The following is a 12,684-nucleotide window of genomic DNA, read 5'->3' on the forward strand; positions in this document are numbered from 1 at the left end:
TGGAGGGGCTTTGCAGGGGTTTGGAACAGATGGGTCCCTTCCAACTCTCTACAATTCTATGAATTGCAGAAGAGCTTGGCTTTTGTTCTTGTTTCTTGCTCCCGAAGTTCTGTGTGGGGCTTGTACGGGAGGAATCCCGTCCAGCTTCTGCAACTGCTCCCACTGTTGCTGAAAAGAGAGCAAAAGGCGCCCAGCCTTGCGAAAGTATCACCTTTCCCACCCTGTGTCATCGAGACATCTGTCGTTTGCAGCATTTCCAGCAAGGCATCTGAGAAAGCTGGCTTGATTCATTACCAAGCCTGATGATCTGAGCTTGTTTTACTGAATGTGTCCTTGTGTTAGTCTCCTCTGGCAAGGGGCCTCTGGTCTGCACCTGCTCTCTGCTTTTGACATACAGTGGGGCTAAGCTGCCAAAGATCCCATCACCATGCAAGGACCGCCCACTTGCCCTGGAAGGAAAATGGGAGCAGGATTTCTGCGAAGGCTCCACAAGTCTGGTTGCTCCCACCTGGGCTCAGTCCATCTTTGTGCTTCCTTGTGGATGCTTCAAAGCCTGCTTTACCTGCTTGGAAGATGCTAAAGGTAGTGATGGGCCCCAGCCACCTATGGATGGTCAGTCACAGATCCACATGTGATTTGGGAAGCCAATACAGATTTAGATTATACCAGGCTTTGCCAAGCGGGGTGTGTGTGCAAGAGCGAGGTAGGTAGATGAGTGAGATGGAAAGGTACAAAGGACAGGCAAGTTTGTGCTGCCTCAGGGAGGATGGAATTGCTTCTAAGAATCCAGAGAATGGGCATGATGGAAATGGAGGGCTGGGCTGTCAGGTCAGGAAGGAGTTTCCCTTTAGTGCCAAAAGTGCAAGCGATTTCTGTTTTAAACTCATTTAGACTGCAGGTCTTCCAAACAGGAAATGGTCTTACGATACCACACTGTAACTTGCTCTGAGCCCTTGGGATGTGGCAGGCTTTTGGCTGAAGTAAAATGGACCAGATGACCTTCAGACTCTTTCCAACTGTATGGCAGCTCAGAAAACATTAGCGAGAATCTAATGCAATTCCTTTAGAGGGAATGGTAAAGAAAAGAACAGCTGGGAGCTGCAAGTCCCTTTGCACACCAAGTGTGCTGTGCTAATCTGTCCTGCCCTCTGGGGTATTTTAGGTCCTTGGCTCAGTTAGGTTTGACACCCAGTAATTGAAGGAGCCATAGCTGAGTGGCACAGCACATGTTTTGCATATGTAATATCTCAGGTTTAATTCCAGGCATCTCTAGTTAAAGGATCTCACATAGCAGGACTCTTGGACAGATCTTTGGTGGAAACTCTCCAGCAATACAGATAGGCAGGAAAATGGGCCATTAGTCTGAATTAGTAATAAGGCAGTTGTGGATATCCTTAAACAGTGTCTCTGAATTCTGCAGGAAAACAACTTTTATCTCGTTAAGGAGTTCGTACAATGCAAGGAAACAACTGGGTCTGTTATGAATGTTATGCATCTTTGTAAAACTTGATTGTGAGGACAGAAACTAGGTTTCTTTAGAAACACAAGAATGCAACTGAAATTATTTTTCTTGTTTAGAAAGAATTTCCTCTTTCCATCAACAGTCCCGAGAGCCAGTGTGGTACAGACTGAGAGCATGAGATTTGAATATGAATTAAAATCCCTGCTTAGCTATCACTGGGTGACCTGGGGTTAATCACTCAGTCTGACCGAGCCATCTGTAGTAGCAGCTCTGTGTATATTTTAAGCATACCCTCTTCACAGAAACCTGTGTGTGTGGATTTCTGGAAATCAAAGTCTCTTTATAGAATCCCAAATCATTATCATGTGGGTTCCCTTTTTAAAGCACCTCCCCATCCCATTTATGTATTGCAACTACTTGAAAGAAAAAAGCCAGAAGGCTTGAAATAGCACAACCCACAGCATTTGAGAGCAATAAATCACACAAAGCCAGCTGCATTGGGGCATGACAGAATGACTGATGATTTAATGCTTCTTGAAGTATTTTTTTGTTTTTGGTTTCCTTCCACAGGGCTTGGTTTGAAAAATAACAAAATGAGGTAAAATAAATTAATTTTATGTACACTTTACATACACTCAGTGTCACATGGCGTCTGCAGCAACAGCAACAAAGACATTGTTACAAAATAGAACGTTGAGGTGGCTGTTGCAGGTGTTCAACAGCCTGCAACTCACAATGTCGTCATCCTGAGAGTAGTAACCAAGTAATAATAATGATCCTTTTTTTTTGTAAACATGTTTAGAAGCATTTACGGTGGACAATGGATGGGCCGGCTTCATCGTATTCCTGTTTTGTGATCCACATCTGTTGGAAGGTGGACAGGGAAGCCAGGATGGAGCCACCGATCCAGACGGAGTACTTACGCTCAGGTGGGGCAATGATCTGCAAGAAGAAAAGGAATGATTCAGTTGGCAAGAGGGCGGGGGGGGGAGAGATACAGGAGTCCTTAGATAATGACAGAAGAACTCTGCAAAAGGTGTCCTAGACAACAGCATCCTTTATAAGCAGTGGCACCACCTCCCACCATTTGGGTACTAGGAAGAGGTCTACAACTGACGTTATACAGGAATACTAATCCAGTCCTCATGCATGGCCCTCCACATTCCCAGTTGTAGCTCCTAGCAACACCTCTAATATTGTATTAAAGTTACCCAGTTAATTTGGTGGCATCGTTTGTATTGTAATGATTGTACAACAGGGTGAGCCATGCAAGAGCGGCCCTCTCAAGATTATTAAATTCTGTTCCCCTATTTCTCATGTTCTTGCATGGAGATGCCTTTGAAAGCACTATGATTAGAAGCATGCAATTGCCCTAAGCATTGGGTCTCCCTCTCCTGCATGCCTAATGCATACAAGTTGTGATTCAGTAATGCATGGAATTAAGCCCACCTTGATCTTCATTGTGCTGGGAGCCAGAGCGGTGATTTCCTTCTGCATGCGGTCAGCAATACCGGGATACATGGTGGTACCACCAGACATGACATTGTTGGCGTACAGGTCCTTTCTGATGTCAATATCGCACTTCATGATGCTGTTGTAGGTTGTCTCATGAATACCAGCGGATTCCATACCTGGTGGCATAGGGAAGGTGAAAGAACAGAAAAGTGAAGGAAGCCACTGGAACCACAGGCACACAAAGAATTCTTCGTAGAAGATGGGTCAGTGGGGAGGACGCTCAACAGAGAGATACATACCAATGAAAGATGGCTGGAAAAGGGTTTCTGGGCAACGGAAACGTTCATTGCCAATGGTGATGACCTGCCCATCAGGCAATTCATAGCTCTTTTCCAGGGAGGAGGAGGAGGCAGCGGTAGCCATCTCATTCTCAAAGTCCAGAGCCACGTAGCACAGCTTTTCCTTGATGTCACGGACAATCTCACGCTCAGCTAGCAAGAGAGAAGAGGAAGAATTTAGCAGCCTGCCAAAAGAGAATCCCGCCCGGGAGGGGAGAACAGCCAATAGGCACATAATAAAATTACGGGCACGGCACCTTGTACATCAAACTGAAGCTCAGTTTTTAAACGTTTAAAAATCTGCCACTAGAGGGAGAACGTGGGCTAGAAAGCCTAGCCTACACTTTTTATGAATGAGGCCAAAAAACATGAGATGGGCTGGCTGTGGATTTTATGGTTCCACTGAGCCTGGCATCAGCCTCCAGGCTCATCCTCTACTTGATGACCAGAAGCAAAGCCTGGCTTCCTAGAAAGGCCTCTGCTAGTGTCTTAAGGAGCCGAGGGCCTGTCGGAGCAAAGGGTATTGATGGTTCTAAATCAGGGCGAGGAGGTGTAAGTCAAACGCTGGCGCAAAGGCTGAGGGCTGGAGAGGCCGCGCTCCTTACCAGTGGTGACAAAAGAGTAGCCTCTCTCAGTCAGGATCTTCATCAGATAGTCAGTGAGGTCCCGGCCAGCCAGGTCCAAACGCATGATGGCATGGGGCAGAGCATAACCCTCATAGATGGGCACGTTGTGGGTGACACCATCGCCGGAGTCCAGCACAATACCTACGGAAACAAGAAAGGGGTGCGAAAGTTAGCAAAGGAGGCTGCAACACCTGCTTGCTGCATCAGATTGATACGGGACACACAGGCAAGGGAGGAATGGGATGCAACCTTGCTGACATCTAGATGAGAGATTGCCAGGCATCATAGGCAGTGCTAGCAGACAAGTGTTCTCCCTCCTTAGTGGGCATCCTAGCTAATGGCTAGGTGTGTAGGGGGCCTCCATCACTGAACTGTTCATGCCAGTGGCTAGTTTCTTCCTTTTCTTGACGGTCTTAGTGCCAGTAAAGGCATGTAGGAGACTCAGCAGCAGACTACTGTACAATGACTGTTATCCTGATGCCAGTCTATGTAAGAACATCAAGAGAGCTCTGCTGGATCAGGCCTAAGGCCCATGTGGTCCAGCATCTTGTTCTCACAGATGATACTAACCAAGAAGAGCCAGTGGCCTGATTCAGCACAAGGCAGTTTCCTGTGTACCTAAACCCACACCAGTGACTGGGCACCCCCTATCGTAGTTGGACTACAACTCTCTCTCCTCCCCTCTGTCTTGGACTTGCAGTGTTCCCTGGACATCCTTCCTTTTCTCTTCTCCATTTCTGGTCCTGTCACTCACCAGTGGTACGGCCAGAAGCGTAGAGGGACAGCACAGCCTGGATAGCCACATACATGGCAGGGACGTTGAAGGTCTCAAACATGATTTGGGTCATCTTTTCACGGTTGGCCTTGGGGTTGAGGGGGGCCTCAGTGAGCAGGGTGGGGTGCTCCTCAGGGGCCACACGGAGCTCATTGTAGAAGGTGTGATGCCAGATCTTCTCCATGTCATCCCAGTTGGTGATGATGCCATGCTCAATGGGGTACTTCAGGGTCAGGATACCTCTCTTGCTCTGAGCTTCATCCCCTACGTAGGAGTCTTTTTGACCCATACCCACCATGACACCCTAGGAAGGAAGTGGGAAAAGCTCTCAGCATCTTCTTAGGGCTGAGGAAGTGGATCATGACAACCTAATTGCTGTCTTCTACACTAAGCAAAGAGCTATAAGCTATTCCTACCAAGGCCCTAAGACCTTTCCTTCACAACAGAGAATAAAGTACAAGGTGCAGGAAGGAAAACACCTAGCAGCAGCTGTATAGAATATATTTAGAGGGACCAACAAACAAAACTCTATCCTTTTCTTAGGAAAATAGGGGACATTGTAACAGACTGCTAAGAACAGCTGATTTCCCCTTAATGTATTCCTATTCTTTTTCAGAGATAGTATAAGCTCATAGGCTATGATGGACACACCTCACATTTCAAATAAAAAAATGCTTACTAGGGCAATCACTTTATTGATATCCCTATTTCGAAAGACTTATGCCCCTGGGAAGTCCATAAACTCAATGCCACAGCTCTATTGACGTTTGTATTCTGTAGAATTCTGTGGTACATATACCCAAGTAAGAATTAACAGAATTGTAGACTTAGGAAGCCCAAATGAGAGTGGGGGAAAGAAAAGAGAAATGGCCCATCTCGCATATATATTATTTCCTCAGTCCCACTCAGGGTCCAGTAGAACGGGAATTAATCTAACAGATGTCGCCATGTCTCAACCTGCCTATAGCTGGAGAGGGGCATGGCTGGCAGAAGAGGCTAAAATACCTGATGACGTGGGCGGCCAACAATGGAGGGGAACACAGCCCTGGGGGCATCATCCCCGGCGAAGCCAGCCTTCACCAGGCCGGAGCCGTTGTCGCATACGAGCGCGGTGGTCTCATCCTCATCACACATGGTGTCGGCTTTCTGGAGATGAAGCAGAAGCAAGAAGAGTTCACAAGAGGCAACTGGGCAGCAGGCATCCACTCACAAAAGCTTAGAGGCTACGGGCAGAATTCTCATCTATGGAAGTCTGACAGGGTGTCTCCACCATGGCGGGGGTGTATAGGCCATCAATCTGGAGAAAGCAGTTCCTACACTGGCCGCAAAATAGATTCTTTTCTGTTCCCCTTCTACCTGTTTACTTTATTGTTAATAAAGATCTGCAAACTGCAAACCAAGTAACAGCTGAATCTTCAGCACAGTTAGATGAACTTATTGGGGTCTAGAAACTGAATCACATTTACTTAGGATGAAGTCCCATTTGTCTCCAGTGACTTCCAGAGTAATAGGTTAGGCTTTACAATGCAACCCAACACATTTTGAATAAGAAGGAAGCTCTACTGAATTCAGTGGTACTTGGTCTATAGTAAATGTGGTTAGAGTTGGAGCTGTACACCTTGAAAAATCAAATTTAAATCAAACTTCCTCTTAAAAGATGTGCAGGCCACCCACTTCTAGATCCCCATATTAAGATGGTAATATACAAGGTATTATGCTCTTGTGCCTGGAATTAGAAGTGTATGCTGAAGAGCTTTAGCAAAGGCACCCCGCCACCAAACTTTTGACACATGGCTAAAGTGGCTAGCACTTTCAGAGAGTGACAAAGTTGAATAAGGTTGATCCATTTTACATCTCAATGGAGATAACCCAAACCTTCTCACACAATCTGACCAGCACGACACAGCGTGCAACAGCTCACAAAATAGGGGATATTTTTCCTTGTGGAATATACAGTTTGCAAGGAAAAGCTTGAAGGCTTGCTTCCTTGATAAAGCTTCTGGGCATACCTGTACTTCCAGGCAGCACTAAACACTCTGAGCTGTAGTGCTGCAAATGATGGATTGTCCTGGGGACTTTCTACAGGACTAGCTACACCCTACAGAATCTGGCTTGGTGTAACAGAGGCTTCCAACTGGGTGAGCCCTTTCTCTGTGCATGAAAACTTCGGGAATTATGGAAGCAAAGGATGAAAAAAGAATAACCCAGAATCAAATCTCATCCTTCAAAGAAAATGGTTCCTGTCCTTTGTAGCTCAACATCCTGTGCCTAACACACAGTAAAATTACCATTCATTCAGTGATATAAAACACGGTAACAAAAGGGCAGGATTCTTCAAAGCCCTTCTAATTTAATGATAAATATCAATGGAACCAGTTATGTTCCAAGTGAGGAGCGGATTTGTTCATCCCAGGCAATTTATAACTTGGCAGCTGTCAGTTCCAGCCTCCCCTCTCCTTCAGAGTCCCCTCCAAGTGGCCAGCAGCGACTTGTTGAAAGTCACAAGAGTTCCGTGGGTGGCAGAGTCAGACCCTGAGCCCACATCTTAGAGATCCTTGCCGTGGGACTCCGCAGACTCTGGCTACGGATGATTCCATCTCACAATATGAGCGTGTGTGTCAGAATCTTCACAAGTCTTAGCAGCAGCCTAAGTAAGCCAAGGGAGAGATTCTGCATGATTTGAAAACTTGCTCCCGGATTGGTTTAAAGGCTGGATGCAGGCAGGATCTCTTTTATAATTTAATGTAAAAAACTTTTTTTATTTAAAAAAAAAATAGCAGTGGCAATTGAAGAACGCCAGGCGGAGAAGGCTGGATGCAGCTGCTTTCTGCTCCCTGTTGCCCATTTCTGCTTTGCACCGGAGAGGAGTTGGAAGGCTCCCTCCTATCGGGGCTGGCTTTGCCATGTCTCCACCTTCCCTCTCCCGGGTATCCCCCGGGCCGCGTGGCTGGGAGTCCCCCCCACATCATGTGGTCCTGCCCGGATCCATCCCCCTTGCCCGCCCGCTCCTCACCTTCGGGTTGGTTCCTGGCTCTTAGCTCCGGTTGCTGCTTCTCCCAGCTCTTACAGCTCGGTGGGCTTGCGAGGAAGCCCGGTGGGTTTTATATAGGCTCCCGGCCGGGCTCTTCCCTCCCTTGCCGCCGACCCACAGGAATGTCTCCATATTTGGGTGTCGGGCACCGAGCGAGCCCGGGCGGCCTGGCCGGAGCCCCCCAGGCCCCTTGCGCTGCCGCGGGGCTGCCCAAAGAAGGAGCGCCTGGCCCGCGCCCAGGTAACACGGGCCGGGCCGTATAAGGAGTGTCTGCCGGCCGGGACCTCCTCCGCCCCCCGGGCCAGGAGGGCTCCTGTCCCAAATAGTCCCCCGAGCCGCCATGCCCTGAAAGGAGAAAGAAGCCCCCGGCTCGGGGAGGGGGGTGCCGGGCAGGCAGGCCCCGGGAAGGAGGGGAGGAAGGAAGGAAAAGGGGGAGGAAGGAAACGGCCCGGGGCTGAGGGCGGGAGGGGAGGCGAGGCTGCGGCCTACGCGCCTGTCCAGCCTGCCGCGTTTCCCTCTCGGCCGCGCCGGGAAGGAGCTGGCCAGCAGCGGCTCTGGGAACCCCCTCGCTCAGCCTCGTCCCGCCTGCGGAGCGGGAAGGGGAATTGGCCAGCAAACAGGCCTGCTTTGTTCAATAGGCTTTACTCCCAGGTAAGTCAGGGCGGGCCAGGACTCGGCGCCCAAGATAGGTTTGGACCCGTGCTAAACTCAAGTACTTTTTACTGTAAGGGTTGCATTCAGTGAGTGTGTAACCTGCATACGCAGTTGTACCGACTTGTTCACGTGTACACTCTTTCACATACGCTTGTACCTGTGTTCGGTGCAAGGTGTGAACAAGGCTGGGGTCAACCTGTGCATGCTTACTCGGAAGGAACTCATTCCCTGGTTAGTGTGGTAGGATTGCAGCCTTAAGGAGCGTACCTTTGGTTTTTTCGTTTTCTTAAATTCGGCCGCTTATTCATCTCTCCTGTCTGAAACCACATAAACAAACACACCCTTTTATCTCAGACTAATGCTACTTTTTAGAGCTCTTGTATCACATCTCTTCATTCAGGATCAATTATTGTGGTCTAGGGCTCATTCATAAGATCACACGCTTTTGTTGTGGGTTAATTTTAATCCGATGTAGGGCGCATTTCATGAACTCGCATTCTTCCAGTATAGGATGCTAAGATCACATTGGGAGAAGGAATGGAAGCAAATGGGTTTATTGTACAGGAAAGTGTTTAAAATTGAATTAGGACACATACAGAAAATCTCTTTTGATCTGCTCTGTCTACCCCAGAATTACTGTACCTCTTGTGTTTGCAGTGGCAAACAATGCCACGTTACTAACAAAGACATTATGAGATGGATTTTTTTTACTGAAATCAATGATTTGCTTCCAAGTATTTGGATCAGGGAGGTATCACAGGAAAAACATTAATTAGCAGGCTGGTTCAAGGTGTTAATCGGTTGCTAGAGCTCGGCATAGTTGAACCACATTCACAAAATACAACATACTGTATACATTGAAGGTAACAATTATAAAACCATTTTACATCTCTGTCCTCACTGGACTGTGTGGCTATTGAAATGTGATCTTTCACTGCAAGTTTTGTATAGATTGTCATGTCTAATCTGTACTAATTAACAGTTTATTAAACCCCAGCTGTGTGAACTAAATCAATATTTACCAACGTTTACATGTGAAGAACAGTTTTACATGAGGAATTAGGATGTGCCCTAGGCCTCTCCCTTCTGGCTGGCAACACCAGTTCTCAAGATATATGCCAGTTAAATGGGGCTGTCAGGTAGACTGGAGCACAGTGAAGTCTATTTCCATGCAAGATTGTATGAGAAAAGCTTATTGAAAGCCTTGTACAAGATCAGCTCAGAAACAAATCAGGAGAGACGTCAAAGGAATTTGTTATTGGGGTAGGGGAGCTCCTAACCTTTTTCTCTACAATTCAAAATGCTGTGCAAAATCAGTTTTATATATAGAGGATGATAAATATCTAAGGGTCTGGCTAGCTGCCAGACTACACTGAACAGTTACCATACACCATGGGCCCTGCCGCACTTTAGGCTATTTATACCGCTTGGGTACACTGACTTAAAAAAAAAAAATCTAAAGAGATTCATATCTAGTTATGGTCATGGAGGTGGTTAATGGCAGTTTTGGGATTGGAGAAAGGGTGGAAGTCCAGTCCCCTTTAGGATGAGCCAGGGCACCAGCCACTTATGGAGAGGACTGGACTGAACAGATACCTTAGGAGGACAGTACAAACACCCTGCCAAAAGTAAGAGGAAGTAACAGCTATACTTGCAGCCCTTCGAATAGACGCTGATTATTTTCAAGAACTTTGCAGGCAGGACTGAACCAAGTCAATATTGTAACTTTAAATTATGTAAAAACAAATGTATTTGCTAACCATGGGAATATTACAATCATCATCAGCATTTATTTGTCACTTTCTACACAAAGAGTGACTCAAAGCAACAAGATTAACAAACATTAAAAAAAATACATCAAGAAAATGCAACAAAAGTGCACATTTTATGTAAAAAGTATTCATCCAACAATACTGCTGGGAAAAAGCCTCCCCTGCCAAATAAAACCCCTAAATCAGACTCTAGTATGATCCTATTTAACAACTTAAAAGCCTAGGTGAACAACAATGCTTTGCCTAGCTTCTGAAAGTTGACAATGCCAATGCCAGACATGTTTCCCTAGAAAAAGCATTCTACAAATGGCGACAACACTGGACAAGCCCATTCTTTTTTATAATTTTTATTGAGTTTTGCTTTACATACATACACAGAAAAATTCTTGCCTTGCCACCTACCACATCTCTTATGGTAGGGGAGAGGTTGGTCACACAGAGAAGGACGTCTGATGGTATTAGCAGGATCTGGGTAGGTTCCGATGGAGAGATGCAGTTCTTAAGATATCGGGGTCCCAAACTGACAACCAATGCAGTCAGATATGCTTTGACTGTCTGGTTCCAGTCAACAATTGGCTGCTGAATTCTGCACTAGCTGTAGTTTCTGAATGCTTTTCAAAGGAAGCCCCAAGTATAACGTGTTGCAGCAATCAGAGGTTTCCTGAGAGGTTAACAGTGTCTTTATAGCAGAGGTTGGCAGGTTGTAGGCAACAAGTGAGGGTAAGATGCAATATGGAACACTGAAGCCTAGTCCCATTCCTCCATTGCAACTTCTAAGCTCCCCCTGCAGCACATCCAACTGGAGATTTCATCAGCCGTTGTGCACATGCCTGTTTAAACCTGTTTTCACAATCATAAAGACTCACTAGGAAATTGGTTACGGAATCATAGCCTTTTAAGAGTTGTAAGGCACCTTGGAGATCTTATAGTCCTACTGCCTGCATGATTGCAGATGACACACCATTATGTCCCTTGCTGCAATTTGGTGACACTGGTAGCATGTTTTCATTACTGGCTAAACTACAGGCATTCACAACAGCAATAGGACGAAGACCCACTTTGACGGCAAGCACCCAGTTTTGTACATTTGGACTCGTACATGTGAAAAAACATATATTTAGGGGTGAGGAATGTTTTTCAGCTCAAGGACTGCATTCCCTCCTGGGCATGTTCCATGTTCCAAATGCCACATGGCAGTGGTGGGTAGGGCTAGGGGCAAATGAGGGTGGAGCAACCAATGTAAATTTTACTTTTATACAGTAGACTAGTCTCTACACACCCACACCCACACACCTCTGTTCTCCATGCAGGCAAGGTATTATTGGAGTTCAAGGCAAAAACATTCGAGGGTGCCAAGAAGGACATGTGAGGGACAGGGTCTTAGTGGGGAGGGCATTGGGTGGGGGGAAGACCAGATAGAGAAACTTGGGAGGACTGCATTGGGACCCTGTCCCTGCAGTCCCCCACCCCAATATGTAAGATTTAAAGACACCATAATCTCACATTGAAATTACGCCATGGCCTAATTTGATACGTGCACATTGCATGGTTAGTTGTACTTGTGTTAGGCAAAATAATAGTAATTCAGGATTTCCCATGTATCTTTTAGAACGGAAATGCACATGTATATACTTTTGCATTTTCAAAGTGAAGGAAGTATGGGACTTTGGACCTTCATCCCCTTCAACCTTACTGAAGACATTCTCTGTAAAAAACCCAATACTTCATTTGTAGTTCTGGTTAGAAAGTGAGGCCATCTGTGTCCCATATAATACCCCAAACTGCTTTAAACAACAATATACACTAATTAGGTTGGATTATGTATCTGAATTGCATTCCACTGTGGTGCTATGATCCACTGCACTTAAGTTGTGTTAATCTGTATGTAAAATAGACATTTATAAATGTTCACATCTGGAAACATTTAAATAGGGTTGTATCCTATAAAGTCTTTTTGCTGGTGCTGGAACTTCTACTTGTGTAACAGAACTTCCTCCCTCCAATCCCTGTGTGCTTCCCAAATCTCTTTTGGGGAGTTCCCTTGATCCTATGAAGCATATTAGAGAAGAGGGAGGGGAAATCTCACGGTGGGAACAAGTCCTGGTGGGAACAGGATGACTTGGATACAATCCACAGTTCTTGAGCCATACCACTAAAAGCAGTAAATTCTTCCCATGCGGTTTATTACATATCATTCCAGAACATGATTTTTGGAAGCATCTATATCTCGAGAGTAGGGAATAGGTGATAAGACCTGCAGCCATCATATAGTCTGTGTGTCAAAAATTTGTTACGTTACTAACAGTGCCATCCAATATATATCTACTCAGAATATTTTTATACCCACTGAATTAAATGGGATTTATTCTCTAGAGAGTGGGTATAAAACTGCAGCCTGGTGGAACTCTTTACTGTATGTTTTGATATAGTTATTTGAAACATCCCAACCAGCATTCTGTGCAAACTTACTTTATATTAACAGCATTTTTATGCGAATCTCACAAGAAACCTCTAAATTTCAGTTGTTAAGAAATTATAGTCATCTTGTTCTGAATGTATCTAGTGTTACAA

The 12,684-nt window shown here is 45.8% G+C and overlaps 1 protein-coding gene across 1 annotated transcript; it reads right to left on the reverse strand.

Moving 5' to 3' along the window:
* Window positions 1-1,959: 1,959 nt before the first annotated feature.
* On the reverse strand, window positions 1,960-7,829 carry ACTA1 (actin alpha 1, skeletal muscle). The gene is made up of 7 exons (XM_028724017.2): window positions 7,670-7,829; window positions 5,662-5,802; window positions 4,636-4,960; window positions 3,861-4,022; window positions 3,217-3,408; window positions 2,912-3,093; window positions 1,960-2,404 (listed from the first exon to the last, which is right to left on the reverse strand). The coding sequence occupies exons 2-7, from the start codon at window positions 5,788-5,790 to the stop codon at window positions 2,261-2,263; spliced, it is 1,134 nt and encodes a 377-aa protein (XP_028579850.1). The 5' UTR covers window positions 5,791-5,802; window positions 7,670-7,829; the 3' UTR covers window positions 1,960-2,260.
* Between the last annotated feature and the right edge of the window lie 4,855 nt (window positions 7,830-12,684).

This window comes from Podarcis muralis, chromosome 3 (genome assembly GCF_964188315.1).
Source record: "Podarcis muralis chromosome 3, rPodMur119.hap1.1, whole genome shotgun sequence".
NCBI classification, from domain to species: Eukaryota; Metazoa; Chordata; class Lepidosauria; order Squamata; family Lacertidae; genus Podarcis; species Podarcis muralis.

What these genes read in the sequence shown, in the direction of transcription:
- ACTA1 (XM_028724017.2), bottom strand. Translation starts at nt 5,790, where the DNA reads ATGTGTGATGAGGATGAGACCACCGCGCTCGTATGCGACAACGGCTCC. An exon ending in CTACTCTTTTGTCACCACTG is followed by an intron (nt 3,409 to 3,860) that starts GTAAGGAGCGCG and finishes CTCTCTTGCTAG; the next exon opens with CTGAGCGTGAGATTGTCCGT. An exon ending in TTTCCAGCCATCTTTCATTG is followed by an intron (nt 3,094 to 3,216) that starts GTATGTATCTCT and finishes CTATGCCACCAG; the next exon opens with GTATGGAATCCGCTGGTATT.